The 18,899-nt window shown below is 29.6% G+C and overlaps 1 protein-coding gene across 1 annotated transcript in view; it reads right to left on the bottom strand.

Annotated features, from left to right (window-relative positions):
* The window catches only part of LOC132736949 (myosin-11-like), a 97,117-nt gene extending 83,457 nt beyond the window's left edge, over window positions 1–13,660 (bottom strand). The window contains 1 exon segment of the mRNA XM_060724164.1: window positions 13,505–13,660. Coding sequence (XP_060580147.1) covers window positions 13,505–13,549 — 45 coding nt within the window. The 5' untranslated portion in view covers window positions 13,550–13,660.
* Window positions 13,661–18,899: the final 5,239 nt, after the last annotated feature.

The raw sequence follows: 18,899 nt of genomic DNA, 5'->3' as shown, positions 1-18,899 counted from the left end.
ATTTAATAGATATATTTCGTAAAATAAAGCTTTATACTCTTTCATGTAGATCCTTTTATAATTATTTTTAAAGATGAACATTCGAGCAAAATATAGCGACAGTCGCTCGGGTAATATAGAATTTATAGTGCCACACAAAACTGTTTGACATTTGACCTTCAATGGTGACCATGTCCTCCAGCGGACACGGCAACATAACACCTTGTTGATGTATTATAAGTCAAGTTTGAAGAATATGATTACCACGTTACACCTTACAGTTCACAATTCGAGATGTATTCAAGTATAAGTTATTTATGAAAACAATAAATATTAGGGTCTATCATTTTCCTTCTTTCCTCTAAAATGCAAATATGCATCATTAAAAAGAATGCACCAAATGTTTGCGGTAAGTTCTAAATATGTATATGATAGTAATATGTTGCAAATTATGAAATGGAACTTGATGTCCACAGATGTTTGATGCATCTATCATTATACAAATTCTTTATTTTAAACGGCAACTGTAAAACTTTATTGTCAAACTGTAAACTGTATTGTATGTAATTAAATAAAAAAGCTTTTCTACATACCGAAACAGATCGAGCAACATTATTCCAAACATTCGAAACAAGTAACTTTACTGAACAACTCACTCTGGTAATAAAGCTACATTTTCTAGGGCGAAACCTTCACAACTGCTTTTAACAGTTACAAGATATAAAACATGATATAACTTTTTATCAATGTTACGTGAAGAAATAAAGATTCGTTACCGTAGATACAAGAAACAATTTAATATCGTTGCAGCTTAAAAAGCAATGAGGAATGCTTTAAATATCATGATAACGGTGTTGCTAATATACCATTTGATGTATGGATAGGGGGTTGCTTTTGAAAAGTGAAATATATAAAGATGGTACATTATCATTACGTTCTCAAATCTTCGGCACATTGTTTTAAACATAAAGTACACCTAAAATGATTTCCTATTAAATTGTTCACACTTTTCAAATAAAAATAAACATTTTTCTCCACTATTTGTAGACATGTGTGAACAAAATATTGAAGATAATCATATTGTTTTAATGGCAATTTATAATCAAGAAATATATGGAAATTCAAGAAATATATGGAAATTTAAAGCATGCGTAATGAAAAAAAAATCGTATGTTTATTATTCTTATCGAAAACCAATTGCATGTACCTATAACGTTTTATTCTTTGAAAATTACAACGAATGCCAGTAGTAATCAAATGCTTGAACGACATTTTAAAGGATGATTTCCCCTAAAAATGCAGAAGAAATTATATACTAACAGTTACAGTCAACAACTCTGCCAATGACGCCCGATATACATTGCCTACAAATAAATACTTTACATTAAAACAAAGTTTGCATTACACGATACATTCTCAGGAAGAAACAGCAATTAATGCATCACTGTGTACAGACGTGTGTTTGAAAATGCTTGTTTATACTTGCATTGTAAATATTATTGAAATATCTGCCGAATATTTATAAAGCAAGTCATTTGTAACAAATTGCATGTTATCAAACATCTGTTGTCGTGATAGAACAAAAGTGCACCTTTATATTTCAACTTAGCAACCAAACATGTGAACACAAGCAAGCAAATCATGAATCAAACAATAATGTTTACACAAAGGCAATTTATTCTTAATTTTAGAATGCCTACATAGCATTTGCAATGCTTCAATTATATTCGAAAATGAGGATATGTGAAAAGGCTCTTGCAGAATCAATCTTATTATTTATGCTTTTTGCAATGCAGATTTTCATTTTCACAAAATTTAAATGCGGAGAAAGCTTTTCATCAATATAAGTATTAACCCATTAATCGAAGTTTGTGCTGAAGCAATTGAAGTTTTGTGCTAAAACCGACAGAAAAAATGGCGTGTCTCGTACAACACAATCGCGTGGTACAATCTCAATGTTACATGTAAAACAGAATTATCAAAACAAGTTTCAATTTGTATAAATTGCATCAGATAATGAGCTTATGAAATGGAAAAAAAACATGATTTAAATAATACTGAAATTAATCATACAACTGCTTATGAAATATATTTGTAATTATTACCATTCGAGAAAGTACTAAAATAAGTTTATATTAACGTTAAAAAAGCCATGACATCTAAATAGACAAAGATTGAAATCTGCTACATGTATGAGGTGCATCATATCTGCTATCAAAACGGCGCACATTAACGCCAAAACCAGCTGAAGACTGCAGTAATATTATTTAACCACGCGCCTTTTAGATATCACACTACGTGTCACCGTGTGAATGCGATAAATTAAAAAAACATTTGGTTCTACCGCGAACACATCTTTATTAGCCGGTGCATATTACGTGCAAAACTGTTTATATTTCTAAACAACTGTATTCAAGGTATGGAAAAAGGGACACAAATTTGCATGCAGGAGACACCTGTAAAGGTTCACTGGTCTACTTCTTCCTTTGCACACCACTAAATCACATTTTCATGTAGTTTCTGTTTTGTTTGGTTTGTTTTTACCAACACAGTTTAGGTCATATGGCGCCGAAACAAGACAGATGGTTTTGGTAAACCCTAGGTGCTATAAATTTCAAGCAACCACCTCATCTGTTGGAACTTAGTGATGCATAGACTTGTTAATCTAACCCATTTAGTCGCCTCTTACGACCACTCAGAGATAAACGGTACTTGCAATTCTAATGTCTCAACCAAAAGAGGCAACTCCTTATTCAAAAGTAGAAATACCCTCATTTATACTGTCGACAACACTCGGAGGTTGCGGCCACTATAAAAATTGTTAACTGCTCTAAGGATATGTTATACAAGCTCAGAAAAGAAAAGAGAACAAAAAAGCACGTATAAAACTGTTATCATATAATGTTTTTCGGAATAGGGTCATAACACTTAACATTCAACAAATTTTCCAATAAAAACATCAAACACTCCCCATGAAGTTTTCTAAAATTAGCCAATGATATCTAATAAAATAATAAGTTCTTCGGGATATATTTCCGTTTCAATCATACATGTGATGTGTGCTGATAAGATTGGGGAGGTAGGTTACCTATGTTTACATATTCAATAAGTCGATTTTATGTTATTGTGAATTGGGATCATTTATTTCAAATATTGTTTGGTTTTAATGTTCTTGTTAAATAATGGCTCGCTTTTAATTATGACTGTTAAGTCGCTTTTTATGCAAAAGTACAATCTGAAAGAAGACGAAAGTTTGAAAAGTAATAATCACTTCAAATACAAGTAAAGAAGATATCCTTTCAAGAAGATATTTGTCCAATGAAATTATGAGCATGACATGAAACAAAACTAATATATTGTTCAAATGATTAACGCGCGCAAATACCAGTGGATCTATCGCCACCAATGTAGCACCAAGTGTAAAAAAAGTATATTGAAAAGCGTGGACTTAATTGTGGCGTCGCATTAAATTGACATTCACCGTGCGCCGGCTGTTATGATTCTTTATTTACATATATTTCTTTTTATTTGTTTTCTACGAAAACACACATATCTTATGTAGAAAAACTAGAAAATCTAACAGTGTTGTTTTTGTAAAACTAACTTAAAAAACAAAAAAGTATAACAAAAGTCTACGTATTTTCCAAACATCCCTCGTTATCTAAAATGGCACATGCCGCTGAAAATTATTACATTGTACTCTACATGGCTTCGTTATCGTAAAATTGTTGACATCTACCTGTCACACACATGAACGTTTGTAAACTAAGAAAAACAGTCTTGCAAGGAAGAAAAAAATCATTTAAGACGAAAATAAAATAAATCTATAACTAAATGATTTGCTTGCACTTATATTCGTCATTTAGGTAATAAAATAATAAAACTAAAGCTTTTCATTATCATTGCTGTCCAACTGATATCAGATAAACATTTTGAAAGCAACAGATAAAATATTTTGTTTGTTATTTTTCAAATGTTATCTTACAACGGGAGGGAAGTCTTATTGACATTTTTTGATTTAATAAAGCTGAAAGCGAAATATTAAAAGCACAGACGATGTTTTTTGTTTGTTTTAAATTAAATGAAACAAATATGTAATTCTACCATACATCTATCTGGATGTGTTACTGCTATGAACAGATAACGATTCTGCAAGGTAAACAAATTACGAAAACAGTTGTTATTAAGGATGTTGTCAACTACAAATTAGTAAGTCTGCCATTTCAATTAAATGTCTAGAAAAGCCAGAAACGTGTCAAACACGTGCAACATCAAATAATTCAAAGAAATCAAAACGGATGTGACTATCTGACATATCTTTGGAATATATTTAAAACTAGTACATATTGTGAATCACAATCTTTGATTTATAGTCTAATTCATTGATTTTAATTGAACACATTCATATGTTACGAAAAACCAAAAAAGCAGCAAATTTTTAATTACGGATTATAAATTATACTTTTTTTCAATTATCTATTTAAATGCCCAGATTGTCAAATAAATGCAGTACATTATTTATATAAATTTATAACCATTCACAATAACAAAATTCATATTTTTTTTTTTGCTAAAGGACACTGGACATTTCTTTTACAAACAATGAACGGTTAATTAATGACAATTATTTTTTAGTTTATTTCGGGATAATTTGAAAAGAAAACATATTAATATAGGTGATCACTTTCTATTACTTACATGCATCAAGAGAGCCATTATAAGTAGACCTCAATAAGTTGTGATGTTGTGGTTTTTAGATTGTTTGCGAAATAAATCGATTAAGACACTACTTTAGTATAATAGGTGTTTCTTTGAAGTTTCTGTCTTGTAATGAGCAAAATAAAGCACATTGTTAATTAGTTGCTAACACAGGGATAAAAAAAACGTACATCATTGGAATAAACTGATGCTATCGGTTATTTTGGGAATCAATATTTATTAAAATGCAAACGGAAATATGAAAATACAACTATTATGATAAGCCTAGGGGGCCAAATATAAACCGCACAACGATAAATTGTGTCTGTGATTACTTCAAAAGTAATCATCGCTTCTTTGGAAAAGAACAATACAAAGAAATGCCGCCCTAGGCCATGATATAAGGGAAACAGAAATAGGCACTCGCTTACCATAATGACTTCTTAACCTAGCGATTTTCCTATACAAAATATTGAGAATATTGGTAACATATAAATTTCTTAGGAGATAAGCAATTGCAATGAAAGCCAAAAGCTCACTATTGAATGAAATTAATATGACCTATAAGAGAATGGCTTTTGATGCATGTACATTTGGATTTAAAAAGTTTGGAACTGAATGTAAAATTAATAAGCATGTAAACATTTTTTAAAGAAATTGTTCTTCTGCATCTTATTTTACAAAATTGAAACTGAAAAGAAAAGCCAAGTCAGTTATTTTCACATCAGGAACGCATAAAGTCTGTTTACATCTGCACAACCAAATATTTAGAAAGCAATTCATTCACGTCATGTTTACAACTTAGTTATCAACCATCTGCAATAATTAGCATGGCACAATGAACATGTCTTTTTTGTATGCCAACAAATAACTTAAAACTCTCAAAGAGCAGACAAAAGTGTGGTTGATAAAAAATGGCATCTTTAAACAAAGCCCTTGTTATCGTTATCAAGTCGGGTGATTTGAAAAATAAAATTGCACACATCTTATCAGATCAATAAGGAAAGTAATGTCCTATAATAAACAAACAAGCAACATTTACACGAACTTGGATTAAAATGAAACAAAACAACACACTTTTTACCTTAAATCTTTTTAAGATGTCACAGTGTGGTATAAACGTATACTATGAACAAACAAGTCACACAAAAACGAACATGTAATAAAATGCAGAAATATAAATTGCAGTTGGTCTTCGTGAAATGCCGTTTATTATACTTTATTTGATTAATTTTGTTATTGCTCTGCTTTAAAAGCAGATACATTGACTATTAGTGCAAACGCAACCAAAGCAAGATTTTTTTCTTCTTATCTTCCTGAATGTATCTAATGAATACAATATAAGCCAGACCATAACCTAAGTGTCCCAACTTTCATAAGACATTCTTCACTTCGTTTTATAATGTTGAATAACTGTGTCAAGTAATACTAAGGTTTCTACATACATGTTGAAAATATACTCCGGACAAAATCGTTACATTTTCTCATCACTTGGTCTAACATAAGTAGTAACCTGAAACTATTTTTACCATACTAAGTTTCATCACTGTGAACATTTGTGTTTATTAAAATGTAATCAATTTGTTGAATGTGAATTTTTGTGTGAATTACGCCATGCTCAATTAATCAATCTAATTAACAAATATTTGAACATGCATATTCCTAATAAATGGATTTTTGTTAGGTTTGGAGGGTGATCCCCTCAACCCTCATAAAAAAGAATATTTCAATTTTAAAAGACAAACAATTAAAAGTTTTTGAATGTCATCTGGAGGAACAATGTCAAAATCGTTAAGTACATAATATTACATGTTTATTCGGTTATCATTTCCCTTCTGCATTCTAACCATTGTTTACGATACTTAATTACATATAGATACACTATGATGTATCTAACACACACCATGATACAACAAGCATGCACACATTACGAGGTAAACAAATTAAGAATTGCAAAAAAACAACAACTATGGTTAAATTTGTCTGGGTTTCAAATTAACCGTTTTAATTGCCATTGGAACAAGAAAACATCTTTATGTAATATCTCAAAACAATGGTATCAAGGGTAGCCTTAAATAAATAAATTAATTTTGTTTGCATTGCTCTTAATATTCAAGTTTTGAGATCCACCAAAAACTATGCCCCGAGATTCATATCTAATGAATCAAGATTACTTTGTTTAAATCGTTAAGGTTTCTTACATGTTACATAAATATATTCGTGTGAAAATTGAGGAATTATTAATACTGTTTTTATTCCCAGCATTGAAGTTCTATATTTAATGACAGAAAATTCCTGTCATGCATATGTTTATGTTATAACATTGTGTTACTTCATAACATACAATTTCCTTTATTATGTACAACGGCAATGTTCCTTTTCGTAAAGGTATTCTATGCTCAAATCTGATGTAAGAAAGTATTGATAATTTCTACACAGTCTCTTTGTTAAGTATAAAATAAACATATCTTGACTTCACGCAATTCTTCACACTATAGGTCGTCTCAATATGAATACATAGTGTCATAAAAAAACTAGCAGTTGTTTGGGTTTTTTTTTTGCTTTTTTTAAAAATCCAACTTTCCTTGACCTGTTATAGGAATCGCAGCTTCCCATACAGAGTTTACTCATTTTTTATTCAAATACGACACATTCAGTAAGAATTTTATAGATTTCCATAAATTCCTGCGATTAAAATATTTTACTCAAGGACGAGCTTAGTATGCTTAGACTCCAGTAATTCGAACCCATTTAGTCGCCTCTTACGTTCTCGCAGAGAAAATCGGTGGCTGTAATCCTAACGCTTAAATCCCTAAAGGCAACCCCTCTGCCACAAGTTGAAACACCCTTATTTTGAATGACAGACAATACTCGGAAATGGGGGTCTCTATGAAAAGGTTTGAAACATTTTAGCTGCTCTAAAATTAAAGTATATATGTATGTAAGCTCAGAAAAGAGAACACAAAAAACGCTCATCATAAAGGCACGCATAAAACTGTTATCATATAATGTTCTTCGGAATAGGGTTATAACACTTAACATTCAAGAAATTTTCCAATAAAAACATCAAACACTCCCCATGAAGTTTTCTAAAATTAGCCAATGATATCTAATAAAATAATAGGTTCTTCGGGATATATTTCCGTTTCAATCATACATGTGTGCTGAAAAGATTGGGGAGGTAGGTTACCTATGTTTACTTATTCAATAAATCGATTTTATGTAAAAAATGTGTTTTTTTTTGTTATTGTGAATTAAGATCATTTATTACAAATAATTTTCTAGCTTTTTCAAACTTTTCTGAAAATTTATGACTACAAAATCGCTTCTTATACAATGATGCAATCTGAAAGAAGATGTAAGTTTGAGAATCACTTCAAGTTAAGAAGATATCATATAGATGATATTATGAGCATGACATCAAATAAAACATCTATCATTATACCCTTAATTGGAATCAAAGCACGGTAATAATCTGAAATGGCACATGCTACTAATATAAAGATGAAGCTGCAAATACTACAGTAAAATGATAACAAAATGTGTGCATACTCAGACAAAGAAAATATACATCAAGCATAAATGATGAAACTATGAAAATACATGTCAATGTTATCGTAAAACTGTGGATAGACATATTCATGTTCCTGTTGTCACACACATGAAGTTACTAACAACCACAACGATTATTAACTAAGAAATTTTATACGAAACAATAGAATTATTAACCGATTACCAATTAATTTGCAAACACTTATATTCATAATGTACGTATAATAAAATCAAACATAAACTAAAGCTAAATCTTAACATGATCATTGCTGTCTGATTGATGAATTGGTAACAGAGACATGTTATAAAAACTTTGTTTTTTTATTTATTTCAATTGGCAACTTACAACGGTGGAAAATCTTTTGTACCTTATTGACACATTTTGATTTTGATTTTTTTTATGTTAGAAGCAACGATGATGTTTTTATATAAAATGAAGCAAATATATAATTCTACCATTCATCTATCTGGATGTGTTACTGCTATGAACAGATAGCAACGTAACTTATTACGAAATCAGTTGTATTTAAGGACGTTGTCAACTACAAAGTAGTAAGTCTGCCATTTAAATTAAATGTCTAGAAAAGCCAGAATCGTGTCAAACACGTGCAACATCAAATAATTCAAAGAGTTAAGATCAAAACATTTGTCACTATCTGACATATCTTTGGAATGTATTTATAAACTTGTACATACTTTGCATCACCATCTTTGATATATAGCCATTTTCATTTATTTTAATTGACGTACAGAATGGTATGAAAAATGAAACAGGCAGTAAACCATTTGTAGATCATGTGACTTGGTGTTGGCTGCCATGTCACTTATCATATATTAATATATTATACATTGTATACTCTTGTGTTGCTATATGTAACTAGAGTTCATAAAGTGTTGCTCTGTTCTGTTAAAATTTTAAATTCAATACGAATAATATATTCTAATTATATCAAATAAATCTTTCAGTTATCTTTTTAAAAGCCCAGACTGTCAAATGAATACAGTACATTATATATATAAATTTATAAACATTTACAATGACTGAGTTCATGTAATTGCCTTTCGCTAAAGGATAGTGGACATAATTATAGTCAGTTCCATGCAAAGACACATTTCTTTTACAAAGAACGATGCGGTTTAATGCATCCTTTATAAATTTAAAATCCATTTTTATATAATTATTTTATAGCTTATTACGGGATAGATGATCATTTTCTATTGCTTACATGCATCAAGAGAGCTATTATTAGTACACCTCAGTAAGTTGTGATGTTGTGGGTTTTCGATTGTTTGCGAAATAAATCGATTAAGACGCTACTTAGGAAAATAGGTGTTTCTTTGAAGTTTCTGTCTTGTAAAGTATAAAATAAAGCACATTGTTAATTACTTGCTAAAATAGGGATAAAAAACGTACACCATTGGAATAAACTGATGCCATTGATTATTTTGCGAATCAATATTTATTAAAATGCAAACGGAAATATGAAAATACAACTATTATAATAAGCCTAGGGGCCAAATATAAACCATACAACGATAATTTGTGTCTGTATTTACTTCAAAAGTAATCATCGCTTCCTTGTTAAAAGTGGAAAAAGAACAAACCAAGAAATACCGCTCTAGGCCATGATATAAAGGAAACAGAAATAGGCACTCACTTATTATAATGACTTCTTTACCTACAGAAACTTTGAGCACACTGTAACAAATATTTTTCTTTGGGGGAAAAAGCAATTGCAATGTAGGCTTAAAGCTCAATGTCGAATGAAATTAATATGACTTATAGGTGAATGGCTTTTGTTGCATGTACATTGAGATTAAAAAGTTTTTAAATAAACTGAATATATAGAATTGAGCACGTATTTTTTAAAAGAAATTGTTCTAACATCCTACATCTTTATTTCACAAAATTACACATGAAAAGAAAAACCAAGTCAGTTATTTTCACATATAAAACGCATAAAGTCTGTTTACATCTGCACAACCAAATATTTAGAAAGCAATTCATTCACGTCATGTTTACAACTAAGTTATCAACCATCTGCAATAATTAGCATGTCACAATGAACATGTCTTTTTAGTATGCCAACAAAAGAAAACTTGAAACTCTGTTTTATCAAAAGAGCATACATAAGTGTAGTTGATAAAAAATGGCATTTTCAAACAAAGCTCTTGTAATCGTTATCAAGTCGGATAATTTGAAAAACGAAATTGCACACACTGTTTCTGATCAAAAAGAAAAGTTTTATGTCTTGTTATAAACAAACAAGGCACACGAACACGAGCTTGAAGTAAAATGTAAAAAAAAGCTTTATCGTAAGTCTCCTTGAGATGTCATAGTGTGGTATAAACTTTTTTAATAAGGAAACACAAAATACATATTTGTAGTATAATGCAAAAAACAGAATTTGCAGTTGGTCTTCAGAAAATCTTAAAATGCAATTTTTCATACCTTTTTTGAGTAATTTGTCATTGCTCTGCTTCGGAAGCAGCGGAAAATCTTAAAATGCAATTTTTCATACCTTTTTTGAGTAATTTGTCATTGCTCTGCTTCGGAAGCAGCGATAGTTACTACAACAACATTAATATTTTTTTTAATATTCCTGAATGTATATAATGTAAGCCAGACCATAACCTAAGTATACGAACTTCCAAGAGACATTTATAACAATGGCCTACACATTTTCATTCATGATGAAACAACTATGATATAAATGCAAAACGCTTTATACAAAGGAAAGGCAACATTGAAATATATTAGTATGAACGTATTGATTAATTATAACCTAAATATTTCCGGTGTACCTATTAAAGATATACTATGCTTGTCACGCAGTAAATTATTTTAAACACAAAAATCTTTGACATTCTAACTGAAAATTTCTAATTTGAAAACAGATTTAATAAAAAAAAGTATGGAAATTTGGTATATTCTTTAAAAAAAATCAGCCATTTTAATAACGTTATATATTGATAATGTGACTACCTATAGTGTAGAATTTTAAACATAACAGATTTACTTTGTATTAATTAAAATCATGTTAATTTTTTAACAAAAAAAAAAAGAGACCGTGAAGCAATTGTCAATATTTTGTAACATCAAATTTAAGCATAGTGTATCTTTTAAATGATACCAATTGCTTGTTGTGTGTTTTTTATGTCATGAAGTTTTTTGTTTTTTGTTTGTTTGTTTTTGTTGTTGTTTTTTGTTGTTGTTGTTGTTGTTGTTGTTGTTGTTTTCTTGCAATCTTCTGCCGGAAAATTGGTTAAGTATAATCAAATATGTTAACATAATGAGACAGGATATATCATAACTGGGAGTATATTTACTAAACACGTTTTTAAATGAAAAACCAAATACAAAATTAAAAAAAAAATCCATTAGAATTAAAATAAAAATCAATCTTATTGGGTATTTTTGTGATCAATTAATAATCAATTACCTTTGACCTTAACCTAGCACATGAAGTTACCTGAAGCATTTTCACCATACTAAGTTTCATCATTGTAAGCATTTGTGTTATAACCGGTCAATACAAGACTAAACTTGTCCAACAATATACTTTTTTTAAAAATATTTTATGATGCAATACCACGGTCATTTATAGAAGGTAGTGATCAGTAAAGTTGTTTTGTGATTAAGAATTTTTCAAAACTGAAAGTTTTTGAATGACATCTGAACGAACGATGTCAAAATCGAAAATTACATAACAAAACATACAAAACGGTACTTGTTTATCCTTCCTTATCATTTCACGCCTGCATTCTTACCATTGTTTACGATACTTAATTACATATAGATACATCATGATGTTTCTATCACACAATATGATGCAATTAGCATGCACACATTACGAGGTAAACAAATTAAGAATTGTAATAAAACAACACATATGGGTAAGGTTTGTCTGAGCTTAAAATTAACCGTTTTGAATTGCCAATGGAACAAGAATACATCTTTTTGATATATCTCAGAACAATGGTATCAAGGGTAGCCTTGAATAAATTAATGTTTTTGTTTGCAATGCTCTAATATTCAAGTTTTAAGATTCATCATAAACTATGTGCCGAGATTTGTAACAAATTATTTATGCGTGTGAAAATTGAAGAATTTGTTTTTTACTTTTTTTTTCACTCTCAGCATTGAAGTTATATTCTTATTGGCAGAAAATTCTTGTCATGCATTCTCTATGCTACTACCTTGTTTATACATGCATTTACTGTTATTTCGTAACAAAGACAATGTTCCTTTATACTTATATTAAAGATATATTATGCTCAAATTTTATATTAGAAAATATTAAACATTGCTACAAAGTCTCTTTAAAATATAAAATAAACATGTTTTGACTAGGTCGTCACAATATGAATATATAGTGTCATAAAAAACTGGCAGTTTTTTTTTAAATTTACTCGACCTGTTTTGATGTGTTGTTGATGATGCTGCTGTTGCTTTCGTTGCTGTTGTTGTTGTTGTTTTATAAGTTATTTATACGTACTTATAACAAATATTACGGCTTTATAGGACTTTGTATCAGACAAAATCAATTATAAACAGTTTTATGCGATTGTTCCGTTGCCTAAAGGGCTTTTGGTTTTTGTTGAATTCTCTACAATTAATGAGAATTTTACGAGATAATAGCTCAAAAGCCAAAACATGCTGATATAGAATCTTTACATCTTGAAACGTTTAGAATTGAGATATTCAAGAAAGTCGTTAATAATTATATAATACAGACAAAATACATTTCTGCACAAGCGCTCACTTTATAACATTGAACTGTTCGTGATTTCTTTAGCATACCTATATTGATACATACTATATTAAATTTAAAGATGTGCTATGCTCAACCTTGAGTAAATTATTTTAATCACAGAAATTTATTGAAATTTATAAAATTTTTACTGAATGTGTCTAATTTGAATAAAATAATTAATAATGTATCCATATGAAGCTACATTGCCTTTTACGTGTCAAGTAAAGTTGTTTTTTGGTTTCTGTGTATTTGTGTATTTATTTAGTTTTTTATTCTAACATAACGTTGTACTTTTGGTTCATAAATAGTGTAAGGCAATAAAACACTTCACTTTCATTTTCTAACTCGTAAACATTTTTTTTTATATTTATTGATCAATAAGTATTATTGAATTACTGAAATATTTTTATTCAAAGGAGATAATTGAAATTCCTTGAGGATACATTCATAGAAAATTAGACTAAACAAGACTAACAGTGATACAGTTCAGCGGCAAAATTATAATGCAATTAGCTTACCTCGTTTTTGCCGTGTATTAAGTCCATCTCAGAAAGTAGTTCCATCTCTCGGCGACGGGAGTCGTCCTGAACTTTCTTCACATAATTTTCTAGTTCCTCAACTTCTTCTTCAAGGAGAACATTCTTTTCTTCTTTTGTTTTTATGATCAGTCTTAGGTCATCTGGAAAAAAAAAACATTTTTGGAACATGTCTTATTATTTGATATTAAAAGTCTTCAATGTGAGTAAAGACTAAAGAAAAACAAATTAACTATGGTGAAAATCAAAACCTCTGTTTGATTAAATATGTTGATAGTGAAACATTTTAAATAATGAAAATAAAAATTACGTAAGGAAGAAAACACATCAAAATGAAGCTCAAGAGCATCAAGTCAATACCACAGATATCAGAACACCGGAGGACATCGCCGTGGTAAGACTTTCTTTTTTAAATTTATTTTTAATTTGTATCTTATGTTACTAAAATATATCGATCAAATGGTTAACTGCTACATATTTTGCTTAACTATAAAATAATATATGTATACATGATGTGAAAATACAAAACGTTGGAAAAGAAAGTTTTATTCATCAACTATTTGATTTTTTTCCCAATACATTACAGCATGATAAACTTGTCAGTCTTCATTATAATCGACTAAGGGACACAACTATTACAGCTCAGTACAAAGAGGCATGTCAAGAGTTCCGTACCCTTACTTTTCCGAATTATATAATACAACTATAATTATCAGGTAGAAAAACGATTTAACTATTATTATTATTTTTTGCTGCATGTTCAATACTCTTATTAGTTGTCTATTGAGAAGTAATTTTGGATTTTATGATAAAGGTTATGTGTAATGAGTGGTTTATACGTGACATAGTTGCTAAACATACTAAATGAACTTTAGAATAATTTGCTAGGGAATTACGAAACATGTGCTTTGTAATCGTATTTATGTGCGTTCAATTAACAGGGATATACTTTGCGCAAGTTTCTTTTTTTTTAATAATTTTGATTGGTATGGAAAGTTTTTGTACAGTTGATTAATGTTTATTTATTTAAGCATGACTGAAGCTTTTAGGAAACATTTTCACCAAAGTTTACTGGACATCTAAATTTGTTAGATGTATTTATTCGATCAGTTTCAGCTGTAAACGTCATTTGTTTCACTTGTAATAAATATTGTATTGTTCAGACCATAATAAGAGAAACGTTTTTATTTAGAGCATATTTGTTTGTTTGTGTGTAAGATGAAATTTTATTTCTTCGGGTGAGCCTTAAAAACAGTATTCTAACGAATGGCGAAGCCACGAGTGAGAATACTGTTTTTAAAGTTCACGAGATGATATAAAATTACATCTTACACAACAAACCATTTTTTTTATTTTATGCGTAAAAACAAGTTAAAACGAAATTTCCTTAATATTAACTTTAATATTAAAATATGTTTCCCCCACTGGTGGCCTCTATCAGTCGAATTTCTCATAAAATACAGAAGTCTTGGGCTGAAAAATAAGTTCGACAATTAATCTTGGGCTGAAAAAATAAGTTAGACACTCAACGTTAAATGGAGGTGATATTATTCATTATATTCATAAAAAATGAATGATCGCTTATTTTAATAATAAAACCATACGACCTTATTTCCGTAACTTACTGCGAATTTATATTAGATCTCGCTTTGTGAAATGTAAGCGGTCGCTATTTTTAAAAGTTGTGTATTTTACGAGAGGAAAATAATTGTGTTTGATTCAGAGAGATATCATTTGGATCTGTTAGTCACACATCTTTTTAGAAGAAAGAAAAAATTATTTGAGAATTGTTACAGACAATAAATGAGTAGTGTTGACAGATGTGTAATTGTTGAAAGGCTGCATTACGAACGCTAGGTTGTTTACTTTTTCTTCGGGCTGATGGCTGCCATTGCAAGTTTTCATATTGCATTAGGCAGTTATTGCTCGTAGGATACTTAAATATGCACAAATGTCACCAAGAGCAGTTTTGCATGTGGAAGGAATTGTATTTTTCAGACTGTAAAAATGAAACAAAAAAATTAGAGACGATATTTGTTGATTGGTAATTTGAATGAATTGAAATAAGTTTTCTTCTTTTCAAATTCAAGTTATTTATCAAGTTTAGCTTTGCGTTTCTCGTTTCTCTGAACAGCCCTGACAATGTCAGAATTATCAGCAAAAACAAAATTGAGGTACCACATGGGAAAAATCTTTAAAAAGTAGTTTCGTCATTGAAAAGTGTGAAATTATATTTTGATAATTTTCACTGTGAAATTATCAAACATAATTTTCACGGATAAATCAGTAATCCACTGAACTACAGATGTTTAATTGTTGAAGCTGCTTACGAACGCTAGTTTTTTACTTTTCTTCGTTGATGCTGCCATTGCAATTTTCATAATGCAATTAGGCAGTTATGCTCGAGATACTTAAATATGCACAATGTCACCAGAGCATTTGCATGTGAGGAATTTTTTTTGCTGTAAATGACAAAAAATAGACGATATTTGTGACTTGGTATTGGATCTTGGCCTTATTTTATACACAGTGCGAATAAAAGGGTCTGTCAATGTATTTCTTCATTTTTCTCAGGAAAATGTTTTTATTTATAATATACAGTATTTAACTAAAGATAAAAAAGTTTATTGAAAAAATCTTAAGGATACACCTAGGACTTTCTGTGAAACGCAGCCGACTAAGATTTCTAAGTATAGCTTCCAGTATAAATTATATAATTTTTCAGGTTCTTGTTTTATTTTTTCATATGTGCTGTTAATAAGATAATTGTGTACTAAAATGTAGGGAAATGTGTTAATGGGGCCACCAAAGTAAGAGGTATTCCCAAAATGTTAATACCTTTCGACTTTCTAATGTAAATAATTATTTTGTGCGTTCAAAAATCACCATCATCATCAGTCGCAATTTCTTATAATTTTCATAAAATAGAAATCTTTAATTAGACCCACATTAACCAATTAGTCCCACATTAACCTTATAATTTACACACGTTGCGCGTACATTTTCTCAGATCAGAAGAAACTTTTTTTGCAAACGTTATCAGGGTTAAACTTTAAGGATTCGTTTCTACTCAAGAAAAAAATGCGATGAAAAGAAAATTAAATATCAAATAAATTCGTTTGAACCACTGGCATGTTTTGGGGTTTTTTTAAATGTAGGATGTGCCAACTATATACTCGTACACCTTCGTCGACAACATTTGAATCTTGTGTAACATGAATTTAAGGATCAAGATTAGGATCAAAATTTTAAACTCAAAAATTGTCAATTGTTTATTCTCTAGATTTAATTACCAATATTAATTTCAAAGAATTAGAAATACCATGTTTCTGAAGTTTTAAAATAACTTCTAAATTACTTGACAAGATATAGACATTTTACAGCTGATCCAAATATCAATCATGATCTTAAATTTGATCCTTATTTTACTTTTTAATTTATTTAACTTTTTTGTATTTATTTTTCCCCAATGTTGTTTATAAGCAAAGAAAAACAATATTTTTCATTTTGTTTATGTAACAATCAATTTCAGCCTAACTTATGATAGTTTCATTAAGAAATGAACAAACATCAAGATCATCCGACCCTCATCAAGATTTATCTAATCATAACACTTACTTTAAAAATATACAAAGTACGAAATAATTCAAGTAATTTGACCTGATAATTGTTTCATCCATTCCAACAACCAATAAGCTTTAAAGCAAACAAATGATTTACCTGACAATTAAGCTGACTGTTTTGTCAACATTTAAAGTTTTCTTTGATATCTTTATTTGATTGTAGTTTATACCATATGTTCTATCCGTTAATATAAGTATATCCCGGTATGAAAAATACATAATCAAAATCTCCCAGCAAGGGGGTCTATCGGAACGTTTATTATATTAACATCATACAACCCGTCAGTTTTCATAACTGATAAAGCTTTTCAAAAGAATTATGTAAATAAATAAATAAATAAATAATCGTGGTTTACAATATTTCGTTATTGAATTACATTTTTCTGAAGTTTGTTTTGTTATTTACGCCAATTAAATACATAGATGGGAACATCTATGCGGTTAATCCACCTAAACTGTTTTCATTGACAACTGACCAGTATTCAATTAATTCTCCGCAAGTGACCGACTACTAAACCACATGATGTGTGAATCAACATGAGAGATAAATGACCACTAGGCTTTCTGTAAGAGATCCAATGTCATGAAATAAAAAATATCACTTTTGAAAATACTTTTTTTAGTCTATTAGATGTTTTTACAGTAGCTGCTGCTGCTACTACACCCCGAGGACACTATGGTGATCCGAACAAATGTTTATTTACGTAGCGTAATCTATAAACATAGCAAATAGATCAAGATGTTAATCACTGGCTTTATTCTTTATGGCTATGTGTAATTTAGAGTAAATGTGCAATCGCTTCTTCAACATGTTATATAGGAAACAAATTAAAAGTTACTTTATTTTGTAGTACACTTTGTCTGAAAAAAAAGTAAAAGGGGCCATTCTACCTGCAATGTGTCATATACCGAAATCAATTTATATATACAATATTCAGTTTTACAGAGTACCTGGTTAATAAGTTAGAAAACATATTGTTCGGCAGTCTGTTGAGATACGAATGAATTATTCTACGACATTTGGCACACTTTTACGAGATTGTTATGAGATTAAGAGTATGTGCCAACTGTGGGATGCATTATTAAATTCTTTACCAGGTGTGTCTGTCGAGGACGCTGATCCGTATTGTGAAATTAAATAAGAATACTATCTTTGAGTAAAATATTTTTATTGCAGAAATTTATTGAAATCTATAAAATTCTCACTAAATATGTCTTATTTTAATAAAGGAACGTACAAGCTATGTATGGGATTCTGCGTTCCTAATTACGGGTCCAGTAAAGGTTACCCTTACATATCCAGTGTGTGTAGGAATTCAAACATAGCAAGTCAAAACATATTTATTTTATACTTACAAAGCGATTGTGTATCAATTATCAATGTTTTTTAATATTAAATTTAAGTATAGTATATCTTTAAATGAAAATGATAGTAATAATTTGTTTTCTGTTAAGATGTTAAAGCAATAAGCTTTCTCGATGTTATGACAAATTGTAATTGCTATGGTGGAAAAAAATAGTCTCTTTGCCTAGCTCATACACTGTTAAAGATAAAGTTAATGTAAGAGATAAGGTTAAAGCCGAACTGTTGAAAAATGTTACTGCATACCTATTAAGCTCTTATAAAATGAGATTGATTTCATACTCGATTACACCTTGTACAATTTATTTAAATACTTTGAGGCATAGTTAACAAGCAGGGTAATTGCATTGATTTCACACGCCATATAAGTATAAGATAATTGGAAAGGAAA

This window comes from Ruditapes philippinarum, unplaced genomic scaffold (assembly GCF_026571515.1).
Source record: "Ruditapes philippinarum isolate M1 unplaced genomic scaffold, ASM2657151v2 ctg1920_1_1_1_1, whole genome shotgun sequence".
In the NCBI taxonomy this organism is placed as follows: Eukaryota; Metazoa; Mollusca; class Bivalvia; order Venerida; family Veneridae; genus Ruditapes; species Ruditapes philippinarum.
The sequence above is the reverse complement of the archived record's forward strand: the minus strand, read 5'-3'. Positions and strand labels throughout refer to the sequence as shown.